At 42.9% G+C, this 25,286-nt stretch overlaps 1 protein-coding gene across 1 annotated transcript; it reads right to left on the bottom strand.

Moving 5' to 3' along the window:
* Positions 1-4,932: 4,932 nt before the first annotated feature.
* Positions 4,933-14,700, bottom strand: LOC308406471 (uncharacterized protein). Its single transcript, XM_080897512.1, has 11 exons — positions 14,548-14,700; positions 14,274-14,461; positions 13,938-14,078; positions 8,485-8,623; positions 8,202-8,382; positions 7,930-8,071; positions 7,243-7,386; positions 6,719-6,795; positions 6,005-6,059; positions 5,810-5,831; positions 4,933-5,461 (listed from the first exon to the last, which is right to left on the bottom strand). The coding sequence occupies exons 1-10, from the start codon at positions 14,692-14,694 to the stop codon at positions 5,828-5,830; spliced, it is 1,218 nt and encodes a 405-aa protein (XP_080753638.1). The 5' UTR covers positions 14,695-14,700; the 3' UTR covers positions 4,933-5,461; positions 5,810-5,827.
* Between the last annotated feature and the right edge of the window lie 10,586 nt (positions 14,701-25,286).

The raw sequence follows: 25,286 nt of genomic DNA, 5'->3' as shown, positions 1-25,286 counted from the left end.
TAAAATATAAAACTTAAAATTATCTGTAACCTAGTGTTGTTACCACTGTCCAGTTTGAAAAGGAATGAGAGAAGCTGCTTATTTTGTCACATGTGCCGATATTAAACCCAAGGTACTTACTTGCTAACTGACTGGATTCCCATTAACCTTATAACTCCTGTTGTGTGTGTGTGTGTGTGTGTGTGTGTACAGAGAGACAGCCAGGTTCATAATGGATATAAGTTTTTTCAACAAAAGGAGCCACATTCAGGTAAAAGTGTAAGAATAAATGATCCGTCAATAAAGGATAATGTTGGATCAGTGTTTTAGTATTTATATCTTTTATTAGATGTGCATGTGGTTTGGTTATTTGCCTTTTGGTTGAAAGTACACTGAGAGAGGACTTTTCTATTAGTAATTTCAATAGTATTTTTTTCATATTAATTTAATTTTTTCATCTAATACAATCTATTTGGGTATGATTGTCAGTCCAAAGAAAGAGAGAGGAAAGAGGGGAATGTGAGGAGAAAATACAAGGTCAGGAAGAACCAGGTAAGAAAACAGACAGGGAACAGTGACAGGCACAACAGAAACTGTTAAACTGCTTGAGGGAGTTGACCACCAAACAGTGATAGATTTGCCAACCTCAAGGTGAGTTGACATAGGTTACAATAAAAATCTGCAGAGCCATATTCTGCAGTAAAGATCTTTTCATACATTGTACCATAGGCACAGTTGCCTCCATTTTTATAATTTTTTTAGTTAATAATTTGTACATTTAAAGGACTCTTCTATTTTTGGAGTGTATTTTTATGTATCTGTATTATGTTATACATACACATTAAAAGTGAATCTCTGTCCAAATAATGCACTCAGTTTACTTTTTACTCACTGTGAGAATCATTCATTATTCTCCCCCAGTAATTAAGGTTAGGATATGTATTTTTTTTTTAATTGCAATCCATTCTTCTTTTGCAGCATTTAAATAAACGTTATCAGATTTGATGGTTTTGTTACAGACTTTTCAAAAAAGTGTTTTGCTTTTCTTTCACAAATGTGGGGATTAGAATTTTTTTTTTTTAGAATTGAATATTGATTTATTGATTAGCATTCAAATATCTCAGTGAAAACAGAATAAAGATCATAAATAAATAAAGCAAGAAACCACGAGACAAGGCTAATCAAAAGGTATTGGCTGAAGCATATCCTTATTAAATTGTGTTAAAATTTACAAAACAGTGGTGTCATGTTTTGTGACGAGGACCCAGGCACAGAGAGACTTGATGAATTTAAGAATCTTATGATTTAATAAAGCAATTTGCAGACTTGCACAGAGAGGGTAAAATTATGATGACTGATAACGGAGACGAAGACAACAGACAACGAGGACAGGGAGGAACAGGGGTTTAAATGCACCAAGGAGACAGTCAGAGAGAACTTGGGACAACTGGAGGCATTTAGGGATGCAGGGACTAACAGAGACAGGGAGGAAGTCTCATTGTGACAAGTAAAGTTTATCTGGCCTGGCTGGGCAGCTCTCTGGGTGCTCAGCACCCCCAAAGCTCTGATCCTAGAATCGCCCCTGTGCCATATTATAATGTTGCAAACAATCACAAACTACAGTCTCTCTAACTCCAATGTATACCAAGCAATCTACACTCAACAAAAATATAAACGCAACACCTTTGTTACTGCTCCCATTCCCCATGGGATGGACGTAGAGACCTAAAATTCATTCCAGATACACAATATAACCATCCCTCCCAAACAGTGGTCACAAATCAGTCCAAATGTGTGGTAGTGGGCACATCTGCTATATTGAGATAATCCATCCCACCTCACAGGTTTGCCACATCAGGATGCTGATCTGACATCATGAGTAGTGCACAGGTGTACCTCAGACTGCCCACAACAAAAGGCCACCCTGGAATGTGCAGTTTTGTCTCACAGCAAAATGCCACAGATGCCACAAGCAATGAGGGAGCGTGCAATTGGCATGCTGACAGCAGGAATGTCAACCAATAGCGCAAAAAACTGCACATTCCAGGGTGGCCTTTTGTTGTGGGCAGTCTGAGGTACACCTGTGCACTACTCATGATGTCAGATCAGCATCCTGATGTGGCACACCTGTGAGGTGGGATGGATTATCTCAATATAGCAGATGTGCCCACTACCACACATTTGGACTGATTTGTGACCACTGTTTGGGAGGGATGGTTATATTGTGTATCTGGAATGAATTTTAGGTCTCTACATCCATCCCATGGGGAATGGGAGCAGTAACAAAGGTGTTGCGTTTATATTTTTGTTGAGTGTATTATTCTCAACACTACTTAATGACTTCCTAAATGCACGGCATCTTCTGGGTGAAGTCGCGTCTGATTGGGAATAGGGCCTTGTGTAGTTCCAGGATCTCTTTCGGAAATTGGTTGTTCATGTTGAAGTCCGTTCCTTTCAGATACCTGCTACGACACTTCACCTGCTCCTTCTACTTGAAATGGCCAAATTTGGCCACAATTGGATGTGGTCTCCCAGCCCCCGATCTCTTAGCTCCGATAAGAAGGACTCTTTCGTGACTGTTCCTTATGGTGTCCTCGGAAGCTTCAGGTGGGTTTTAATTAAGCTTTTCACTGTTGCTTCTGTGTCCTCTCCAGCAGATTCTGGGATACCAGAAAACACAAGATTGTCTATCGTACTACTGGCATGCAGTGTATTAACAGTCTTTAATTTTTTTTATTTTCTAAGTTCAACTGGGTCCCATTCTCGGTAAGAGACTTAACTGGCTCCCATAGCGTGGCTTTTTCAGCAGCATTTCCACCTGCTGCTGGTTGAACTCCATGGATTCTCTCACGGATTTAAATGGTGTAAAATTCTGCAGTTTAACCACGGGGACAGCCTTGCATCAAAGCTGGCATTTGCACATCGATTAACTCCAGGACATTAGCAAAGTCAGACGATGTTGTGCCGGGGGAGTCTGCCTGGCGACATCTTTTCAATGATAGCATCCTAATTTTGGCCATGGAGGCTGTGTTCTGGGCTTTCTTCATCACTATATCCTCTTGTTTAGATTCTCTCCAAGATGTAATGTTAATATAACTGAAGCTTAAAAAACATTTGTTAAATTCTAAGCTACCATTTGCTTTCTTTCTGCCAAGAGTCCGGCATCTGACATCACCTACAGCAGCGGTCCCCAACCCCCGGGCCTCGGACCGGTACCGGTCCGTGAGTCGTTTGGTACCGGGCCGCGAGAGTTGAGGCTCAGGTGTGAAATGTATGGTTTTCAGGGTTTTTATCGGTTTTCAGCGTTATTTTGTTATCGTTTTGATCGTTAACTCGTTTTTCCTGTGTCATTTTACGTGTGTTATGAATAAATCTTCTTTTTTCGGTACCGGTACTAGTTTTATTTTGTTGTATTTATCCGCGACACCTTAAAGGCCGGTCCGTGAAAATATTGTCAGACATAAACCGATCCGTGGCGCAAAAAAGGTTGGGGACCGCTGACTTACAGCATTCTCTAGTGTCACTTACCTTTTCCGGCTGTCAATAGAAAATTGTACTGAGTAGTCAGTATAATCTTTTAACTAGAAAGCGAAAATTTCAGAAGAAATTTTAAGTGTGCCTATGCCGCTACCAATGAGTGTAGTTTGCCATTCATACGGCTACAAAAAAAAAATCCAAATAAGGGCGTACTACTGCTGGCATACCACTAGAGTGAGCCAACACACCACAAATTAAGTGAGTGAGCCAACACACCACAAATTAAGTTTCACTTTCGTTTCAAGTTAAGTTTCACTTTCCTTCCCATTCATTTCAATGGGCAAAAACTTGCATTAAAATATTCATATTTAAAAAACTATAGAAGTAATAAACACCAAAAGTCATAGCACACCATTCCTGATCCAGCCGCACAAAATGATATAACATATATGAAGCTTGTGTCAAAACTGTGGATCCGAGGAATAGTAATAAGTGTGCCTCTTGGCATAGGCGCACTTAATAATATAAGTTTGCATATGGTAGAATACTGCATGTTGACCTTTTGATGTCTTAGCCTGTTGTTCACTACAAGACTTTGTGTGCATTCCAGAGTGCTCTGGCATTCACACCCACATCCTGGGAGCATGGGAGAGGTCGTACCTTCTCTTATTGTTTTGTGGTAGGATAAACGTAGCTATGTCAGTTCTAGTCTAAGTGCCTTTTGTTTAGATTAACCTGTGGACTTCCAGACCAGCAGGTTTAGGGAAGTCTTTATGGGGTCACACTCTGACCCCCCCCCCCCCCCCCCCCCCCCCCACACACACACACACACACACACACACACACGCGCATATACACATCCACATTCCAGTGTAAGGAATAAACACACCTACGGATGTATAAATAAAGACCAGGGCAGTGGCAAAGCGCGAGTCCCTGAACTCTCACTCCCGTGCGAGCACTCTGTGGCTGCCCTTGCTGCAAGTAAGTAAGAGAAGGGAGCTAACAAGCTAACTTCTACGTGTGTCAGCCTGGATTGCTGCCATGTTTTACATGTATTAATTTTTGTTTAACATTTTTAACTATTTCACATGACTAATTCACTGTTAATTCACCAAGTTAGAGTATTTCCAGGGAATGTCATTTTTGGAAGACTTGTAGGAGTAGTGTTTGGTTGACTAGTAGGTGTTGGTTCAAGTGTAGCAGTTTGTGGACTAATAGGAGGCGTTGTTACAGATGATCTGATTAATAACTTGGTAAAATAAATCAAGCTAAACTATCAGAAATAAAATTTACATCAATTCAGTAAATCGCCTGAAACAAATGAGGACAAATTAGTAAAGACTCCAATCAGTGTTTGCAACAGTGACACTTCAAAGATCAGTCATACTTGCACAGCACTCTGAAAATAAATAAATACCATGAGTCCATTTTGGATGTTATGTTATACTTCATTAACAGCTTAAAAATATTATGATGGATTTTGTTTCCAGATAAATATCAGTGTGATAGTGTTATTAGGCCAGCTCTTCACACTATTATTAGTTTTACAACATTTCAAGATTTGTAATTGTTCCATTCCTCGAAAAGCAAGGTTACGAAACCAGTAATTATATTAACAATAATTCCCACTTTACTAGGACAATGATTTACTGGGTGACGAGTACTATGTTTATTTATGTTGAATACAGTAGTACTCCAAATATAAACAAAAAAGATTGTAAAATCAATAAAACCATAGTGAAATAAAAATAAAAAACAGTTCCAAAGCACCGATTAAAAGTACTGATAAATGAAAAGAATGACAGAATCAAATAAATTCAGATATATAACCTTGCACTTAACATTATATTTTTTACTGTACTTATTTAATTTGATTACATTGGTTGGAACAAAACTTAAAGAAACTTGAAAAAAGTTATTTGTGCAGAGTCAGATGACATTCATGTTGTAACAGTAGAGGGCGCTACCGTTGCATCAATCCAGAGTCAGGTACATCTTCAATCTAGAAGGAAATTTGAAACAGCGCGTTCGTAGAAATTTTTTTTTTTTACATTTGAGATAATCCTCAGATTGATATGTTAGATATTTAGTGATTGTATGATGTGACTCATTTCTGGACCATTTCATAGAATAAGTTGTGCTTTGTGTGGTGTTAGCATATTTTGTGAATTATTTGTATGCTCCTACAGAGGTTGCCATAACCATTTTGTGTGTGCTCATAGTTTTCTGTAGCTCAATCACTGGACATCAACACTGCTACTTTTAGCAATACCAGTTGTACTATTAGTACTTAGTGGTAAAGAGCAGTTATTGATGCTATGGTAGAAAATCTGATTATAGAAGAACTTACCTCTGATTTTATCCAGTTTCATCTGAGATAAGAGACAAAAACTCAACATCAGAATGATGATCAAAGGGGTTGATTTAGTTTCATTTTAAAAGTTAATAATAGCAATAATAATTTTATGGGCCTAACATGTTTAAAAAATACACAAAATGTCACATTTCGGCAAAAAAAGATCTAAATATGCAGACACATACTTACATGGAAGGGAAGGCAAGAATAAGAGTTGAAAGGAAAGATCCCACGACCAGGACAACTAAAACAAGTAGAAAATGATTAAAGAACTTCTGACCAACCAAATAGACTTTTCATTTAAAAACACATAAAGATTAACGGGCGACTGTGGCTCAGGGGGTTGGGAATCGCATCTGTAACCGGAAGGTCGCCCGTTTGATCCCTGGGCTCTCTGTCCTGGTCGTTGTGTCCCTGGGCAAGACACTTTACCCTACTTGCCTACTGGTGTTGGCCAGAGGGGCCGATGGCGCGATATGGCAGCCTCGCTTCTGTCAGTCTGCCCCAGTCTGTGGCTACAACTGTAGCTGCCTCCACCAGTGTGTGAGAGTGAATGAATAGTGGTGTTGTAAAGCGCTTTGGGTGCCTTGAAAAGCGCTATATAAATCCAATCCATTATTAGTCGACCTGATTGGCTGACAAATGCTGTCACAAATTTTAAGAGCTATATTTATGTCACCTCTGGATTTATGGCAATTAAATATAAAATAAGGTCTGAGCATCATTTCTGCCTCCAAGAAAGGAGATAAATATGAAGAGAAATTCATTGCGGTTAGTTGTTCATTTTTAGCTTTTGATTTCTAATTAATGAATTTTGCAACAATGTCAAAAATTATTTACAAATACACAGGTTTAGCAACTTTATTTATTTGTTAACATTTGCTTCCTGTCATTGTTACTTACAAGCTGAAGCACTGGCTGGGACACCATTTCCAACAGTCACGCTGACACATCGAAGGTCTGAGTGATACTTGGTTTCACTACGGAAATAAATCAGAACAGTGATTCCATTATTTCCATGAGATTATATTATATTTTAAGATCGTCTTTTCTGTTAATGACACAAAGTATATGTACAAGTAATATGGGTGTGTTTGATTAACGGTTCTAGATGACAAACCAATAACTTTTTGGTTGGTCATTGGAAGCAGAGGAAGGGGTTTTGGCTTTTTGGGGGGATTTAATTTTCTTGCCATGACTCCTTCTGGGCCTGGGGTCTAAATAATTTTCTAATAAAGTCAGATTTAAACATTCACCAATATAGTTTATGGCTGCAAAATTGCAAATGGACTGATTCTTCTTTAGTGCTTTTCTGCTTTATGCAGCACGCCTCATTCACCCATTCAAACAAGCTCTTTTGTCTATGCTTAAGTGCTTTCTGCCAAACACTCATGCTCTAAGGGATGAATTTGTAAAAAGGTACTGACTTGGAAAGTGCCTGGACAACAAAGCAGAAGGGGAGGGTGTCATTGTCTTGTGATTTAGACGGCGTCCATCTCAGGGTGAAATTTCCTGGTCCAGTTTTATTCTGAATTGCATCATATGGTCCGCTGAACAGTAGCTCAGAGATCCTTCAACGAAGAGAGAAACAAAAAATGAATCAACTTAATTCTCATAGCTTCTTCAACAACATACAAAGCAAAGTGTTTGTCTGTGAATGAGCATCACTTTGAATGGAGACTTCACCTGACTCACTTCTGTTTGGTTTTAAGGGTTTGAGTTAATAAGCCAAATTTTACTTAAACATAATTTCACGAGTTTTTATTTACTCATGTTGCATCAAAGCAAAATAGCCTTAAAACAGATTTGACTTCTCTTTGGGTTAAATATGTGTTGAACCTACTCTTTATATCTCATACAGCCTTGTATACATCTGACTGTGTTACGCTCTTACGTGTCTTGTTAAACCTGTTTTGTGTGCCAGTGCAGGACTGATGCACAGATTAAACAGAACGCAACGGATAAAATCTTGATTTGATCAATGAACAGAAACATGACAGGAATCGACTGATGTGTGAATGTATTTCTTGTCTAACCTGAAAACAGTTCTGTGGGACATAGTTAACCTTACTTTACAATGTCAAGAATGTCAAATGTGTTTTTCTTTGACTTACGTGGAGTTTTGTGCCTCTGCACTGATGTTGATTTCCAGAGTCTTATTAACAGGCGTGTAGAGCCGAGCTCTGTTGTTTGGGGTTGGAGGCAAGAATTTGGGCAAAAAGTCTCCCTCTGTGCAGGATAAGACAGGAGGATCCACTGAAAGATGACAGAAAACCAATGAGTTTCTTTCGGGGTGGAATTCATAGTTCGAAGTTAGAACAGTATTTCTAAGTTTAGATCAGATCTTTACAGGTTCAACTCCATCTATTAAAATATGGACTTGTACCTATCAGAACAAACTGGATCGGTATTTTGCTGAGAGCATCGTTAGGTGTTTGTGTTGTTTTTGTGCCATTGACTCCAGTCATGGTGATGTTCTTCATGGGAAAGTCCTCCATCAGCAGCTGTACTCCATAGTTGCCCACATTACTGTCAGCAGTGGGGGCGAACGACAGAGTACAAGTGGACTGCATGAGGAATAAAAAAGGAAAAGAGATCAAATGAGCAAATGTTTATTATTACAACTATCCTTCTGTCTCATTAAACATTAGATTAACAGTCATGCTCACTGATGAGAGGCTGAGGACAGATGGTGGCTCACAGCCGTTACACTCCGAGAGTGAGGAGTTTCCATATCTGCATTTAACCTGATCCCCATCAGGGTCAAACATCAACAGGCTGAAATCTCTCCGACAGTTTGAAGGAACTCTGAGAAAGAATTACAAATACAATCTTCATTTTCCAGGATTCACTTTAGTGTGAAGTTAATGTGCAGCTCCATGCATTCACTCTTAAAATCTGCAAAATACAGCCACAGCCTGATCACTGGAACTGAAATATTTTTGGTTAAAAACCACACAAGGTAATTTTAAACATAGCAATATTCAGTTCACTGTCTCAAAATAAAACTTTAAATTGTATAGTTTATACATTAAGTGAGATTTAATTTAAAGCATCACTAAACTACTTAAATATTACAGCAAACATGGAGGAACTGTCACGGACCCGGCTCTGGAGGACTGGGGGTCCGTGAGCAGTTTTGACAGTTGTTGTTATTATTATTATTATTATCATTATTATTTTGTGATGTGTGTGTCTTTCTGCACAATGCTGTGTTAGTCTGTGTTCCACTCGTTATATGTATAGGCAGGGTGTGGGTGTGTACATGTGTGGCTGGAGGATGGAGAACAGCCACATGCAGGCCTGATGGGTGTGGCCCGGCAGGAGGACTGGCCACACCTGAAGTTCCTGCCACACACCTGTTGGTGATCAGGGCTCGTCGGGGGAGCTACTTAGGAGAGTGTTGGAGCTCCAGGTGGAAGAGTGGACCAGAACAGCAGCACGCACAGGGTGTGCGAGCACACAACAGCGGGGACCACGAGCACAGACGTCGGAGGGGAGCACACACACACGGGATTTAAGGGAGCAACGGGGAGTTATTGTGTTTACAGCCTTCACTGTAAATAAAGTGCGCTGTTTGCATCGCAGAACCATGCGTTTTGGGTCCTCGTTCCCCCATATTCCCACGGTCTGCCAGCCAGACCGTGACAGAATGATCCCGCCAACAACCATGGACCCAGCAAACTCAGGAGTTGCCACGGAGGAGGGATCGCTCACGCAGCTATGGGATTACTGCCGGAGCGTAATACAGGCTGTAGACCCACCCAAGAGACATATACAGGTAGTGTTCTTTGACAATTATCTCTCATTGACTACCTTCACTGCGAACTTTTTGGACATTAAGAAACTTAAGCAATTGGTCACTAGTTTAAGGGAGAGCTCAAGTTTTGAATTATTTGGCTTGGGTGGTCTAAGCAAGGAAAGTTCGGCTGCTCTCCTAGAGGCTTGGTTTTTCACGAATTGGCAGAGGGCTTTCCCGTCGATGCTTGCGGCACAATTGTTTGACATCCCTTCTCCATTACAGAAGGGAGGTCGCCTTCGCCATCATCACCCCATTACACCTCAACCCACTCCTGCGGTTTCAGCCCGGTCAGCTGGCGACGGTCTGACAGCACTCATTACCGCAGTGAGTATACCAGACTCAATTGTTTCAATAAATCCTGTCATCGAAAATCAAAACACAGATGAACAGCAGAGGACGATTTCCATGCACACGACCCCACCTTCACGGAGGAGAAGGCGTCCTCGCAAGCAGCGTTCAGCCACGTCTACACTCACTCCTGTGCTTGTTGAAGACTCAGGACTAGCTGCTCTGGACGCCACAGTGAGTAAAATGGACTCTGCCGGTGTTGTAAATTCCCTCCCTGTGAACATGGAAATAGAGACTATAGCCGCTACGGCAATTAACAATGGAGAAACTGTAGAAGGTCTTTGGACCACTGACAGACGAATGTGGTCTGAGTGCTAATTCTGGGGAAGAATTTTGCATAGACAGCCCTGAAGTCGTTAGCTCAGAGTCGGTGGGGTCAGAAACTGTTTGCTTTACCTCCAAAAACTCAGAAAATGTTCACTTTGAGACTGTGAGCCTGGAGCTAGGGAGCTCAGAGCATGCAGACCCAGATGACGTTTTGGCCCAGTCTGGCCACATGGAGACGGAGGTTCTCCCCAGGGCTTCCCCAGAGGCCGAACTGGAGGCCTCAGCTGCCTCTGGACCCCTGGTATTTGTTGAGCCAGCTGTAACATTTTCATCCTCTCCACCCTTCATGATAGCCATATCACCCTCAACTCAGTCTGCTGCCTAGCTAGTCACTCAGCTGTCATCTGTTCCACCTTCCACACCCACTACTCTACCATCATCTCCACCACCTGCAGCCGTTGTACCACCATCTTCGCCTCCGGATCAACCATCTGTTGTTGCGCCGTGGCAGGAGGGGCTCAGCGAGCCGGAGCGGGTGCTCGGCGAGTGGGAGAGCAGCTTGGAGAGCCAGAGGGACCAGCAGCACGTCCGCGACCAGCAGCACGGCCAGCACATCGTAGATTGTGTGTTGTGCTACATTGTCGTCCGCCACAGCTGCCACGCCGCCGCCACCGGACCCGTGGAAGCCCGCTGCAGCTGCCACGCCGCCGCCACCGGACCCATGGCCACCCGCCGGACCCATTTTGCCACGGCTGCCGGACCCATAGCCGCAATGCCGCCGCCACCGGGACCGTTTCGCCGCAGCTGCCAGACCCATAGCCGCCCGCCGGAGCTGCATTGCCGCCACCACTGGACGTGTGGCAGGCCGCCAGAGCTCCAGCGCTGTAACCATTGGACGCTTGGTAGGCCCCCAGAGATGCAGCACCGCCGCCACTGGATTAGTGGCAGGCCCCCGAACCGCTTCGTTGCTGCTGCCGGACCCATGGCCGTCCGCCGGAGATCCAGTGTTCCCGTTGATGGACTAGAGGTAGGTCTCCTGAACTGTTTTCGGCCTCTGCCTACCCACAGCAGGTCTCGCCTGTTTTGCCACCCACCGGGTCGGCCGCCAGAACTATGTTTGCTGCCATTAGGGCGGGAGAGCTCGGCGAGCGGGAGGAGCGCACATCACCAACTGCGGGGCTCAGCGAGCAGGACGTGCCTGCGCCGCAGCTTGGAGAGCCAGAGGGACCAGCAGCACGTCCGCGGTGGCCCTGCAGGAAGACTGGCCACACCTGAAGTTCCTGCCACACACCTGTTGGTGATCAGGGCTCGTCGGGGGAGCTACTTAGGAGAGTGTTGGAGCTCCCACCGGCGCGGGATCATTGAGTTGTCTACCCAAGTTAGTGTGTGTCAGCGTATGACGGTGTAGTTCATGTATGCCCGCCAGGGTTGGTGTTGATGGCTGTTTTTGTGGTTTCCCCCCCAGGTGGAAGAGTGGACCAGAACAGCAGCATGCACAGGGAGGGGAGCACACACACACGGGATTCAAGGGAGCAATGGGGAGTTATTGTGTTTACAGCCTTCACTGTAAATAAAGTGTGCCGTTTGCATCGCAGAACCATGTGTTTTGGGTCCTCATTCCCCCACGGCACGTCCTGCTCGCTGAGCCCTGCAGTTGGTGATGCGCGCTCCTCCAGCTCGCCGAGCTCCCCCACCCTAATGGCAGCAAACATAGTTCTGGCGGCCGACCCGGTGGGTGGCAAAACAGGCGAGACCTGCTGTGGGTAGGCAGAGGCCGAAAACAGAGGAACAGCGCTCTGACTTCATAGTGTTAAGTGTGCTAAAGCTGTAGCTTACAGGCACTAAAGCACCACCTTCAGTGTTTACAGACTCTAGAGAAATGTGATCAGCTGATGCACCAATAGTCTTAGAGCTACTTTCTTCGGAGCTAACCATGCTTATACTGTCAGAGGAGGGGTTAATAGCCGATGTAAACATAGTTCTGTGCACCGGAGAGGCAGATGAAACAAAGTCTTTTACCTCCGGATCGCTGGAAGCAGCAAACCTAGTGAAAACAGTGGTGGGTGTAGTGCCCCCTGACTCAAGAAAATTTGAATCAGTAAATACGTCAGAATGGACTTTCCCCATGATGGCTCAGAAGTAACGAACTGGGGTCGAGCTATCACAGGAACATTTACAGTCTTGGATTTTACTGCTTTAACATCTAAGGAGGCAGGTTTTAAAGCCCCAGTGGTGAGCGTAACTGCAAACAATCATCATCAGCAGACACACAGGTAAAGGGCACAGAAACAGGTGTCTCTAACTCAGGAAATGATGACTTCAAGTTTTCAGACCTAGGAAACACTAGCGAAGGATAATCTTTCTCAAATATGAGTCCAAACGTAGGAGAAACTGTCTCTGAGTTGACCCTCTGGGCAGTACAACAGTTCATAAGACGTTCGGGTTCGGATTCAACATTTACAGATCGTGAGCCTTTAGAGCATAGGTGTCAAACTCTGGCCCGCGGGCCAAATTTGGCCCGCAGCCTAATTACATTTGGCCCGCGAAGCCATACCAAATTACTATTAGAGCTGGCCTACTGGTATTATACAGCATATATATATTGTTTATTATTAAGCTTTGCTTGTTCCATATTCAGTTTTTCACCAAAACGTGTTTGAGTCCATAAGAAAAGATTCATTCTTATATCTGGAGGAATAAATATATTTCAATAAATATTAATGTTAGCCTGCGACTTTGTTTCAGCAGATCATTCATCCCAACAGCAGTTAGACTCTATAACTCCTCAATCACGATGTCATAAGTCACTGGACACTGTGAACATCCACAGTCACCACTTCATGCATAATGGACCTTCCATGACCTTCCAAGCTATATAGTTTGTCTTCCATATTTCCAACCATATCCATAATCACATACTGTGTATATAGTTATTATCTTACTTTTTTTCATTGATTGTACTTAATTGTATTTTTGTATTTCCTTCATATATCTGTACCTGAGTTGAGGTGACGCAAAAATTTCCCCGTTGTGGGATCAATAAAGTCTTATCTTAAACACAACACAGTACACAGAGATGAGCACAGAGGGAGAGGCAGAGAACAGGGATGAATACACGAGGGATGAGGAGAACACAGAACACAAAGGACGGGAACACGGTACCAGAACAAACACCACAATAAAAGCATGGACACAGGGGGAATCCAAATACCAAACCAAAAATCCAATGAACATAAGGAACAAAATACAAAACCACAGAAAAACTAAGAACACTGGGTCAAAATTATCCAGGACCATGACATCTTCATACTCATACTCATTTTCTGTTTTTCTCTCATTTGGAGCCTGGGGGTACTGTAAGAGAAGCTCTTTAAGGAAAGAGTTATAGGATTACAATTAAAACCTTTAAGTGCAAACGTTTTAGTGTGGAAACTATTTTTGGTAAATTATTTTTGTTCATTTAATTAGTTTATTGCCACTTTATTACGGAGGCAGTGGTTGCAATAGCGGTTAAAGTTGACCATGCAGCAAGTTATAGTCTATATTTTTGTCTATATTTTTTGACTTTGCCCTTATACTGTGAACAGTTTTGTCTTCTACGTGGAAACAATATCAGATTTGAAGTTTGCAGTAATGCCACAGTCACTCTTGTCCTGCTACTGCTGTTGCTTTTTTAGCAGAGACACAAACAGTGAGTTGGCTCACCTCACAAATGGGATCACGGTAGACTGGGGTGAGGAGTTTTCTTTGTTGATGTCAGAGCGGTTCCTCAGGTCGAATGTTACTGCAGTTGTCCATGATCCAATGGTATTTTTGATGCCACTCACCCAATTAACACCAGTGACCCTTCAATAGAAAATAGTGTGAGAGTCAGTTTTCAGCGTGTTACACTGTATATAGCAAAACACTACATGGACTAATATATATGTGTGTGTGTGTGTGTGTGTGTGTGTGTGTGTGTGTGTGTGTGTGTGTGTGTGTGTAAGAATGATAACAATATGAATAATAAGTTCGTTTTATATATTTTCGAGGTACACTCACCCAAATGAACCAACCACATTAATGGGAGATGGCTGAACAGACCTAAGTTCATTCTGACACCACTCTCCGCTGCCTTCTTGGTCGACCGTGCGTACCAAAGTGCTCACATACCCACAGTTGCTATTTTGGCAATCAAATGAGAAATCGGGAATGCAGTTGAGATTGTTCCCCATTAGGCGAATGGTCAGCTGTGGAGTCACAGTGAATAGGAATTTAGTAAAGAAAACCTACATTTCAAAATATAAACACATTTTAGAAAAAAACCTGTACATACCGAGGAAGAATTATTTACAAACTTCTCTTTTGTATAGAAGTTGATTGCACCAACAAAGCCATTTAAATTGCTAAGCAAGAAATCAATATTCTGCGAGTTGCAGACCGTCAGATGCAGCAGCAGCAACAGCACTGCAGAGAGCGACATGGTCAATCTGTTAGTCTGTCTTCACAAAGACACTTGTACGTCAAATACAGCCTCTCTCTCTGACTCTCCTCCTTTTATCTACTTGCTGTTTCCTGCATCCTGTACAATGTGTAGTAAACTGTTCTGGTATGAGGAAATGTTTCATGCTCATGAGTTTGAGATGGTACCTGATAACTGATAATGAACAGTGAAAGCAAATGTCTCAACCAACTGTCAGTAAATGAGATTAGTTTCTTTTTTTTTTTCTTTTTTTTTTATGTGTCCCGTTTGGATCTTTAGCCATCAGAATTGTTGTCTTAAGGCCAAGAAAGATGCCAAGCGGATTTATTTTACCAAGTGGATCATCATGGTCTTGCCATATTGGTCCATTTGATTGACCTTTATTATAATTATGAATTTATTTTATTTTCAGTTGCTACAAACGGGACAGACATGACTGGGGGATAGGACAGGGAGAGAGAATGAAAGAAAGAGAGGGAGAGAAAGAAAACCAAAGGGGAGAAGAGACGGTGAGAAGGGGGAGAAGAAAGAAAGAAAAACAAACAAAAAAAACAAAACACCTGGGTCACCTGTATGGAGAAAAAAAACAGAAGAGAAAGCAAACAACAAAGAGCAACATAATAAAAAAAACGGCACCATCACAATAAACTAGCTAGCAGTAGATATCAGTAGATACTAAATAATAAACGATATTGTGCAGCACGCAAGATAGACAGCGTACAATGTGCTTTGAGGCAGCAGCCAAGAAAGCTGTAGTCCGCGTCTGTGAATACCCGTGTGTACACCTGTGTGCATACCTGTGTGGATCAGCATGCTTGCATTCCAAAGGTTTCTCCATGTAACGATCTGCTAGGGAGTGTGGGGAGCCACAGCCCCGTCCTCCAGGGTATGAAGCAGGTATGGAGGAGATCAAAACTCCAGACATCCAGAGGCCCCCAGAACACAAGAGACCAAGGAAGACCAACAGAGGGGCAGCCGCGCCACTGTCCCAGTAAGAGCTGAGGAGAGTCCCAGATGACGGCTCACTCAGCAGCCACGGAGCAGAAGCCAGGGGGAGTTGCAGTGACGCGCCCGTGAGCTCCGCCGGCAGCCAGCTGTGCCTGAGTGACCGAGCCCCAGGCCGAGAGGCCGGGGGCACCCCACCTCTGAAGTGGCCCGAGCGAGCCCCAGGCTCCAGGCCCCGATAAGCGGCCGCCAAGGAGTGAGCCGGTGTGTACCCGGACGCCCACCCCCAGACACAAAGAACCACCAACACACCGACACCTGAGGGAGTCCGCCACTGGCAGGGGAAGTGGTGGGTGGAGATAGGCCTCCAAACCTTGGAGGGCCTGAGATGTCCCCAGAGAGGTGGCGTCTGATACCCAACCTGACATATAGACACAGACATACAGGCACACACAGACACAAACATCCATCCCCACCCTCATGCTCTCATATGCACTTACTCCACACTCAACCAACGTGGAGACAGACATAAAGAGACGCTGTACACACGATCACACTCCCCAAGCGTACTCTACGAACCGGGTCTAGGTACCCTTGCCCCTGGAGGGGGGAACTGCACCCAGACCGAGGTGGTGTTACCCTTTTCCCAGCGGTGGGGAGAGGCAGACCGCCCCGACTCCGCAGCAGCAGGGAGGCCCCACACTCCAGACCGCAGCTGGACGGCCAACTCCTCCTAGCCCCCCCGCTCCAGCAGGCCGCAGAGAATGGGGGTGAGAGAAGACTCCAAACCTCCCTCCACCCGCTCATTGTAGTGTTGATGCATGTGTGTTCTAAGGTGCAATTAAAACCCAGGAGGGCATGGAGCTACCTGCCAGAGAGCAGCAGGTAAGCGCATAGTCCCTCCTGCTATGAGATTAGTTTCAAAACATAGAAATGTTTTAATTGCTGCTTGAGTCAAATACAATAAAACATTTTAGTTTTTGAATTAATTGTATTTTTTAAACTATTTTATTTTAAAATGATCTTTCACTGTTATTTTATCACTTTTCCAAACAATTTTCTTTTTTTATGCCAGGAAAAAGGGCAAAACACACAACAGCTTTAGCCAAGGCACAGAGGTACTTAAAGAGCCACAGAGGTACTTTATGATGTAGTACTCATCATAAAATATATGGCTCTTGAAGTACCACCCTTAAGACCGACATTAAAGTACAGTAGTATAGGCCTAATTAACACCATATACAGTTTACACGAGAAAATTAAAATTTCTTATATAATAACAACTGTACTGCACTAAAACATTCAGATCATGTGGGAAAGCCAATCTTTAAATGATGAACTGATGAACCCTGTTTCCGGGTTCAAACTAGTCTCTGTTTATCAGGCTTGTTGTGTTTTTAACATTTTTTTAATGCTGTTTATCGTGTTCTATTTAATCTGAAAAAGCCCCTAAAAGCACTTTTTAAAACTTTACCATGTAACTACAGCCCAATATATGCAGCAGTATACTAATGATTAATCTCATATGGATGGATTATCTCAGTTGTTCTCTGGACTGAAGTTTGGTCCGTTTACAGCACATGTGTCAAAGTCAAGGCCCGCGGGCCACATCCGGCCCGACGTACATTTATATCCGGCCCGCGAGATCATTATATATAGATGTACTATTATGGTTATGCATGGCCCGGCGATAGACACTAATAATATACAAACTACAGATCCCATAATGCAGCGCTGCAGCCTCCTTGCTGAACGCTAGGCTAAACTACAGATCCCATAATGCAGCGCTGCAGCCTCCTTGCTGAACGCTAGGCTAAACTACAGATCCCATAATGGAGCGCTGCAGCCTCCTTGCTGAACGTTAGGCTAACTGGGAACATTCCCGCATCAATCAAGTCAAACTTCTGTTATTGCGAAGCTAGCCGCTGACAATGGTGGAGAGAAAAGTTGATTCTGAAAGCAGAGCCTTTCAGCGCCGGTGGGTGACTGAATATATGTTTACAGACATGCTGGTAAACCTGTGTGTCTTATTAGTGGAGCTAACGTGGCTGTAATTAAGGAATTTAATTTAAGACTAGACAAAACGTCAGGATAAGCTGAAAAACCTAAATGCTGAGCAGAAACTACAGAAAGTAGAAGAGCTAAAGAAGAATCTGACATTTCAGCAGACTTTCGTCACCAGAGCAAAATCACAAAGTGAAGCTGTTGTGAAAGCAAGTTTTATTGTAGCAGAGGAGAAAGCCAAATCAGCTGGTGTTGTGCCAAAAAGTGATTTCTGGTATTTGTCAAAAACTGATTGCTGGTATTTAAACTGCTATAAGTAACTTGTTGGGCTATAATATGTGAAACATGTCAAATGCATCCCTCATGGATGACATAAAGTCATCAAGCCACAAACAACATTTGTGTAACAAGGTAGAAGCCGCAATCAGTTTTTGGCAGTGACTTTTATATAACCTTTATTTATGCGGTTACAAAAATCTCATTGACATTAAAAATGTCTTTTGTAAGAGTAAGTTGGCCAAGAGGACAGCAGACATGGCAGCAAATATTACAATAGTTCTGTAAAAATATTTTAAGTATTGATAAAGAGCCGGATTGGTTATAATGTAAGTACAGTAACAGAGTTATAAAGATACTTGAAAAACAGATAATTTTTTAATTCTATATATAACCCCTTTGTAAACTCTGTTCACCGAAGTCTATTTACCAACATATGTAAAGATATTACACATAAATAATGTGTCCAGACAAAACGCAGATTTTGGCAAATGTGAGCCTGAGCAGAAATACGATTGCTGATCGGGTTTGTGAGATGGCCACTGATTTAAGAACACAGTTGTGTGAAAGAAGCAAAAACTTTATTGCATACTCTCTTGCTGTGGATGAAAGTATAGACATGATGGACATTGCACAGCTGGCCATCTTCATCCGTGGAGAGGAAATAATGAACATTAAATCGATGCACGGGACAACGACAGGCAAAGACATTTTTTAAAACGTATGTCAAAGTGTAACTGACATGAAACTGCCGTGAGACAAACTTGTTGGACTTACAACAGATGGAGCGCCGGTGTTGTGCGGTGAAAAAAGCGGACTAGTCAGCAGGATGCGAGTAAAGATGCAGGAGGAGAAATGTACCGGTGAGTTAACAGCATATCACTGCATCACACACCAGGAAACGCAAGGTGGTAAAGTCCTAAAAATGGAGCATGTAATGATCACCGTAACACAGACCGTAAATTTTATCTGAGCTAAAGGTTTAAATCACCGTCAATTTCAGTCTTTTATGTGGGAAATAGATTCAGAGTTTGCTGACATTCCTCATCATACAGAGGTCCGTTGGCTGAGTTGGGATAAAAGTTCTCAATAGAGTTTTTGAGCTCAGCAAGGAAACCTGTCAGTTCATGGACATGTATGATGTGGTGAAGGCATTTCAAGTGATGCTGTCACAAATGCACCAGTGCAACCTGCCTCACTTTCCCTGTTGCCAAGTAATGTTTTTTTTTTTTGTTTTTTTTTTGCCTGTCCCGTTTGGCTCTTTTGCCGTCAGAATTGTTGTCTAAAGGCAAAGAAAGATGCCCAACGGATTTACTTTACCAAATGGACCATCCCAGCCTTGCCGTAATGGTCCATTTGATTCACCTTTTATTGTTTATTTTATTTTCACTTACTGAATATGGGACAGACTTGACTGGGGGAAAGAAGGGGAGAAAGAAAGAGGGAAAGAGAAACAGCTGAGAAGAGGGACGGGGGAGAAGGGCAAAAGACAAAAACCAACAGAATGAGCAGAAAAAAATGCATATATCAATCACCTGGATCACCTGCTGAGAAAGAAAAAAGAAAACAAGCAGAAGAGAACAAGAGTAATAGAATAAACAACATCACAATGATATATGGGAATATGACAGTAAATACTAAATATTAAACATTATTGTGCAGCACATAAGATATAAGATCAACAGAACACAGTGTGCTTTGAGGTAGGAGCCAAAAAGGGTGTAGTTTGTGGGTGTGATCACCCGTGTGTACACCTGTGAGCATGGACGCGCTTGTTTGTTTGTTTTTTTAAAAGGTTCCTTCATGTAATGATCTGCTAGAGGGTGTGGGGAGCCACAGCCCCATCCTCCAGGGCATGAAGCAGGTATGGAGGAGATCAAAACTCCAGACATCCAGAGGCCCCCAGAACACAAGAGACCAAGGAAGACCAACAGAGGGGCAGCCGCGCCACTGTCCCAGTAAGAGCTGAGGAGAGTCCCAGATGAGGGCTCACTCAGCAGCCGCGGAGCACAAGCCAGGGGGAGTTGCAGTGACGCGCCCGTGAGCTCTGCCGGCAGCCAGCCGTGCCTGAGTGACCGAGCCCCAGGCCGAGAAGCCGGGGGCACCCCACCTCCGAAGTGGCCCGAGCGAGCCCCAGGCTCCAGGCCCCGATAAGCGGCCGCCAAGGAGTGAGCCGGTGTGTACCTGGACGCCCATCCCCGGACACAAAGAACCACCAAGGCACCGATGTCTGAGGGAGTCTGCCACTGGCAGGGGAAGTGGTGGTAGGGGGAGATAGGCCTCCAAACCTTGGAGGGCCTGAGATGTCCCCAGAGAGGTGGCACCTGACACCCAACCTGACATATAGACACAGAAATACAGACACACACATATACAAACATCTCTCATGCTCTCATATGCACTTACTCCACACTCAACCAACGTGGAGACAGACATAAAGAGACGCTGTACACATGATCACACTCCCCAAGCGTACTCTACGAACCGGGTCTAGGTACCCTTGCCCCTGGAGGGGGGAACTGCACCCAGACCCAGGTGGTGTTACCCTTTTCCCTGCGGTGGGGGGAGGCAGACCGCCCGACTCCGCAGCAGCAGGGAGGCCCCACACTCCAGACCGCAGTCGGACGGCCAACTCCTCCTCCTAGCCCCCCCGCTCCAGCAGGCCGCAGAGAACAGGGGTGAGAGAAGACTCCAAACCTCCCTCCACCCACTCATTGTAGTGTTGATGCATGTGTGTTCTAAGGTGCATTTAAAACCCAGGAGGGCATGGAGCTACCTGCCAGAGAGCAGCAGGTAAGCGCATGGTCCCTCCTGCTAGCCCTCAATGTCTGTTGCCAAGTAATGTTGAACCAAGTCAGCGCACTTTGCTGAACTGCAGCTGTGCAGATTCAGATGGAGCTGCAGTGTAATGATACACTCAAGGCAAAGTACGACACTGAATGGCCCTCGGGTTATTAGTTCCACTCCTGAAGCAGTGCGCAGCTCCGTCTACATGCGGCTCCAACCTTGTATATGCTTTCATTTATTTTTTCTGGGGTTTTGGCAGCATGTTCATATTTCTAACTTGCAGAATTTTGACAGGATATATTTTTATGAAGAGCAAAATATTTAAAGTTAAAGTGTATTGTTTTTAAGTTTATTTAATCTGGAATAATATTCCTGTCAGTTTTCATTCATATTTATGTTTAAAAAACATTGTTTTAGTGTTCAATAAATGTTTATCTTGTTTGGCCCGCGACCTAAAGTGTGCCTTGACATTTTGGCCCCCTGTGCAATTGAATTTGACACCCCTGGTTTACAGCATCCTGCCATGCAATTGCATTTGTCCCTAACCTTCGGGAACCCTCATGTGAACTTTTATCGAGTGGAAAACAGTTAGTGCTCATCCTCCAGTATCACTGTGTTTATATTACACTAACATAGCTGTGTAGCTAACCACCATCATTATATACCAGCTAGCCCAACTTCAGTAACCCTACAAACGTCACTGCTGTTTAGTTTTCTGTCTTCATTTATGTTGGAAGTGATAGCAGAGCTGTACGTTTTAACTTTTGCTGTGGCGGTTAAGCTGCTGGATTTCAGCCAACGACACGACATACAATCATGTGGTGGCCTCTCTGGATCCACTGTCCACTCGGGTCTGGGTGATGGTACCACTCTCAAGCTCATGGAAAGTACGCTGTACTTGCTAGGAATGGATGATGGCGGATTCCTCTTCACTCACCTCTGCATCTGACAGTTACCGGCACCAGTGCAGCTGGCCTCAACCACTTCCCGCTACTAGCCTCGAACGATTACTATTCACTCGCAAAAGAAGCGGATTGCATTCTCTTGGCTACTAGGAGCTTTGGCATCCAGGCCATAGTTGGGACAGCATCTCCCGCGCCCCCACCGATTTTCCCAGGGGCCTCCGACTCATCGATGGTGGCTAGCATCGTGGCACAGCAGAAAAGGGCTGTGGTTTTACCATCAGCATTTTAGTGCCCCAGCACGGTGCTGTCTGCCGCCTTGCAGATTTAAGGCCCAGGGAAACGAGCCTGCCAGCACTCTGTAGCAGCCGCAACCGCTGGTGATAAGGAAAGGCTGCTCTTCACAAAAGACTCACTCAGGGAGACATTTTCTGGTCAATTCATGCTCCCAGAAGAGCCTCAGGATCTCTTGTGTCGTCTTTGCATACCTCCACAATGGTAGATTGTTTATCTTAAAAAATAAATGGAGATTTCCTGTGTACCATCAGAGAGAGCCCACTAGTGGTACAGGTACCACAGTTTGAGAAACACTGAGATAGATGATTAATTTGTTCAATACAATTTGTTAACAAGAATGTCTTCTTTGACTTCCCAGGCTCACCTTTAAAGTTTCTATTATATATTATCATTAAACTGACCTGCGTTATTCACATAGTGAAAATCATGTAAGAAGACAGTAAGCACAAAATAATAAATAGAGTTCTGGCCAGAAGTTCACATCCACTAATCATAGGAATGAATATAATGATAATTTGGAACTTTTAATGATTAATTTGACCTTAAAAATATGCAAGAACTTACTGTGGAAGTTGTAATTTATTGAGGATTTTCCAGTTTCAAAAGCATATGTTTGTGGTGCTCTTAGAAAGAGAATTGTAGAATTACAAGCCATTTGTAAATGGACCTTACATGAGTTTCTCAGACCTGTATCTCATCAACATAATCTATACTTGCCAAAATATCAAAATGTTATGGAGAAAACGTGTTTTTTTTGTCTAGAGTTAACATTGGTGTTAACAAAAAGTTACCAAAAACGCACAATGTATCAAATGCAACAAAAAATTGATATATATTTTTATGATATATTAAATATATCATAAAAGTATATCTTAAACAACATAATGTAGCAAAACAAAATGTGTGGATTTTGTTATAAGGGTTATTAAACATCTCAGTTCCAAAAAAATCTGAATTTTCTGGCCTTTTTTTTGATGAGTTTGGTCTTACAAGCTAAATGCTTTTTGGAGGAAAGGTTTTATAGTTGAACGATACAAAGCTGGAGCTATTTCACAACAATGACAAGAGATTTTTGAAAAATTAAATCTGAGGTTTCAAATTGAAGAATCGGGTGTCAAGCTGCAATAAAACGGTAGCATCATGGTCTATGGCAGTTTTATTGCCAGTGGTAATGGTAAATTAAAAAGGTTTGATTAAAGACAGCAACACTGGCTGCCACATTATTCCTGATCTGCAATAAAGTGCTACAACTACAAACTACAAACTGCAAAAACAATTACCCGTTAAACAACAATCCACACAAGGCATCCAAAATTATCTGATGTCAGATAACATTCTTTCAGTTTCTGTTTATAAATGGTCTAGTTGTCTGACTCAGTTGTAGCCTTTGTAAAAGAAAAAAAAAAAAAAAAAAACACATTCACACAGTGTGGCAAACTAGTGATGTCATGTTTGATAAGAGATCTCAGTTTTGATCAAATAGTTCACATTCTCCTACATCTTAGCATGAGCGTGCTTTTGATTATAAAAAGAAAAAAAATGTCACTGGTCAGAACAGATTGTGTGAGCTCACGTCTCATCATTTGCTGATGTAAGGATTGCTTTACATTTCTCTGATTTGTGTTGCTTTGTCAGCATAAAATAATTTATCTACATGTCACTTATATCATTATGGTAATAATTAGTATTATTAAAGGACATAGTTACAAGAACACTTTGGGGCATTATTTTGGCTGTTTTTATATCTATATCTATCCTTCTAGAGCAGTGTTTCTTAACCTTGTTGGAGGTACCGAACCCCACCAGTTTCATATGCGCTTTCACTGAACCCCTCTTTAGTGAAAAATAAAATGTGATTTTTTTCAAATTCAAGACATAGATATGTTTTTTATTGGTGCACAAAATGAGCCGTGCATGTCACAGTAGAGGCTCTGCCGAACCCCTGAGACCGACTCACCGAACCCCTAGAGTTCGATCGAACCCAGGTTAAGAACCACTGTTCTAGAGGCAGCTATTTTTCTGTGTGGAGTTTGCATGTTCACCCTGTGTTTGTGTGGGTTCTCTCTGGGCACTTCGGCCTCCTCCCACATTTATCTCTACGTTTTATTTGAGTCAAATTAAAGTTCAAGAATCTGGAGGTAGTCCTCCTCTGTCATAATTCCATCCATGCTTCATTACGCACGTAACTGCTTCGGTACCTGATTCAAACGGATATAAGGAAGTGAATCATCCACGGGATTCGTGGAGTGTGTTGATGGTGACAGAGAGCGAAGAGGTGATCATTCCACTGACAGATATGGAGCCAGCGAGGAAGAGAGGACATTCTGGCGTGTGGGAATATTTTGAGTTGATTTTGCTCAATTCATTTTATCTGCCGAAGTGAAAAACTTGAAATGTCCAAAATCATGTTTTCATAATGGAAATATCATTACAGCATATGACTTTAGGAACACTTCCATGTGAATTAAAGCTGATGAAGACTACAAAAATGTATTTGACACTATACGTACATGACATTGCTACAGTTTAGAAAATCATTTTGTTTATTGTTTTTAGGTGATAGTCTGCAGGACCCAGGAATACCTGCATATCTACCAGCTTGCAGTGTAGTTCCTGCACTCCACAGCCTCTTCTGTTCCATGCAAGTGGATTTTCTCCAGGGCAGGAGAAACTATTTCTAAGAAAAGAAACAGACTCAGCCAGCGCACAGTAACACTAATCCTCTTTTTAAATGTAAATAACAAAAGGGCTACCTGACATAGATCATGTTTTTACTTTGCAAGTTCTTGATTAGGGGTGGGTTTTGATTATCGCCTTTCTGATTACAATCCATGCTAAATTGAATAAAGTGATATTGATTCATTAAAATCCCGTGTCGATTTGTAAATTAACGTTATTATGCCTGAAACGCCAGCATCTCAGGTTAAACCTCACAACATGTCGTCAAACACCATACAGCTAAAACAGTAACTGGGAGCAGGTTTACGGATTCTGCATACAAACGTGAACACAGAGCGCGGACCCGACGCGTCAGAGTCAGATTTTGGTGCGTCATCGGGTCCGCGCTGTGTTTGCCTCTTTTTTTTCCCGCTGGCTTCTGCAGCTGCAGGTTTCATAACTCTCTGTTTACATCTCTAATTAAGTCTCACATGTGTCAGCTTTCTTTTAATAGATACGAAATTATGGATATATACTGTTAAATGATCAGAATTGTAATATTTCTGACTGAGGCAAAACTTTCCAGATTCCAATCAAATTGAATCGGATCCTGTATCGAATCAAAAATGATTCTACAAATCAGTGACGATGCAGCCGTACTCAGCTCCCTAAGCATTTTCCCTTTCCAGTTCACAATCAATCCCACCCCTAGGTCAAAAATAT

The sequence above is a fragment of the Rhamphochromis sp. 'chilingali' genome (assembly GCF_963969265.1).
Source record: "Rhamphochromis sp. 'chilingali' genome assembly, chromosome: 1".
Lineage (NCBI taxonomy): Eukaryota > Metazoa > Chordata > Actinopteri > Cichliformes > Cichlidae > Rhamphochromis > Rhamphochromis sp. 'chilingali'.
The sequence above is the reverse complement of the archived record's forward strand: the minus strand, read 5'-3'. Positions and strand labels throughout refer to the sequence as shown.

Bases quoted from the DNA above. Each gene is read 5' to 3' on its own strand.
- LOC308406471 (XM_080897512.1), bottom strand. From the start codon at position 14,694: ATGTCGCTCTCTGCAGTGCTGTTGCTGCTGCTGCATCTGACGGTCTGC. The intron at 14,079-14,273 runs GTGAGTGTACCT...TTTCTATTGAAG, and splicing joins AATGTGGTTGGTTCATTTGG to GGTCACTGGTGTTAATTGGG. The intron at 6,060-6,718 runs GTAAGTAACAAT...TACTTGTTTTAG, and splicing joins CCCAGCCAGTGCTTCAGCTT to TTGTCCTGGTCGTGGGATCT.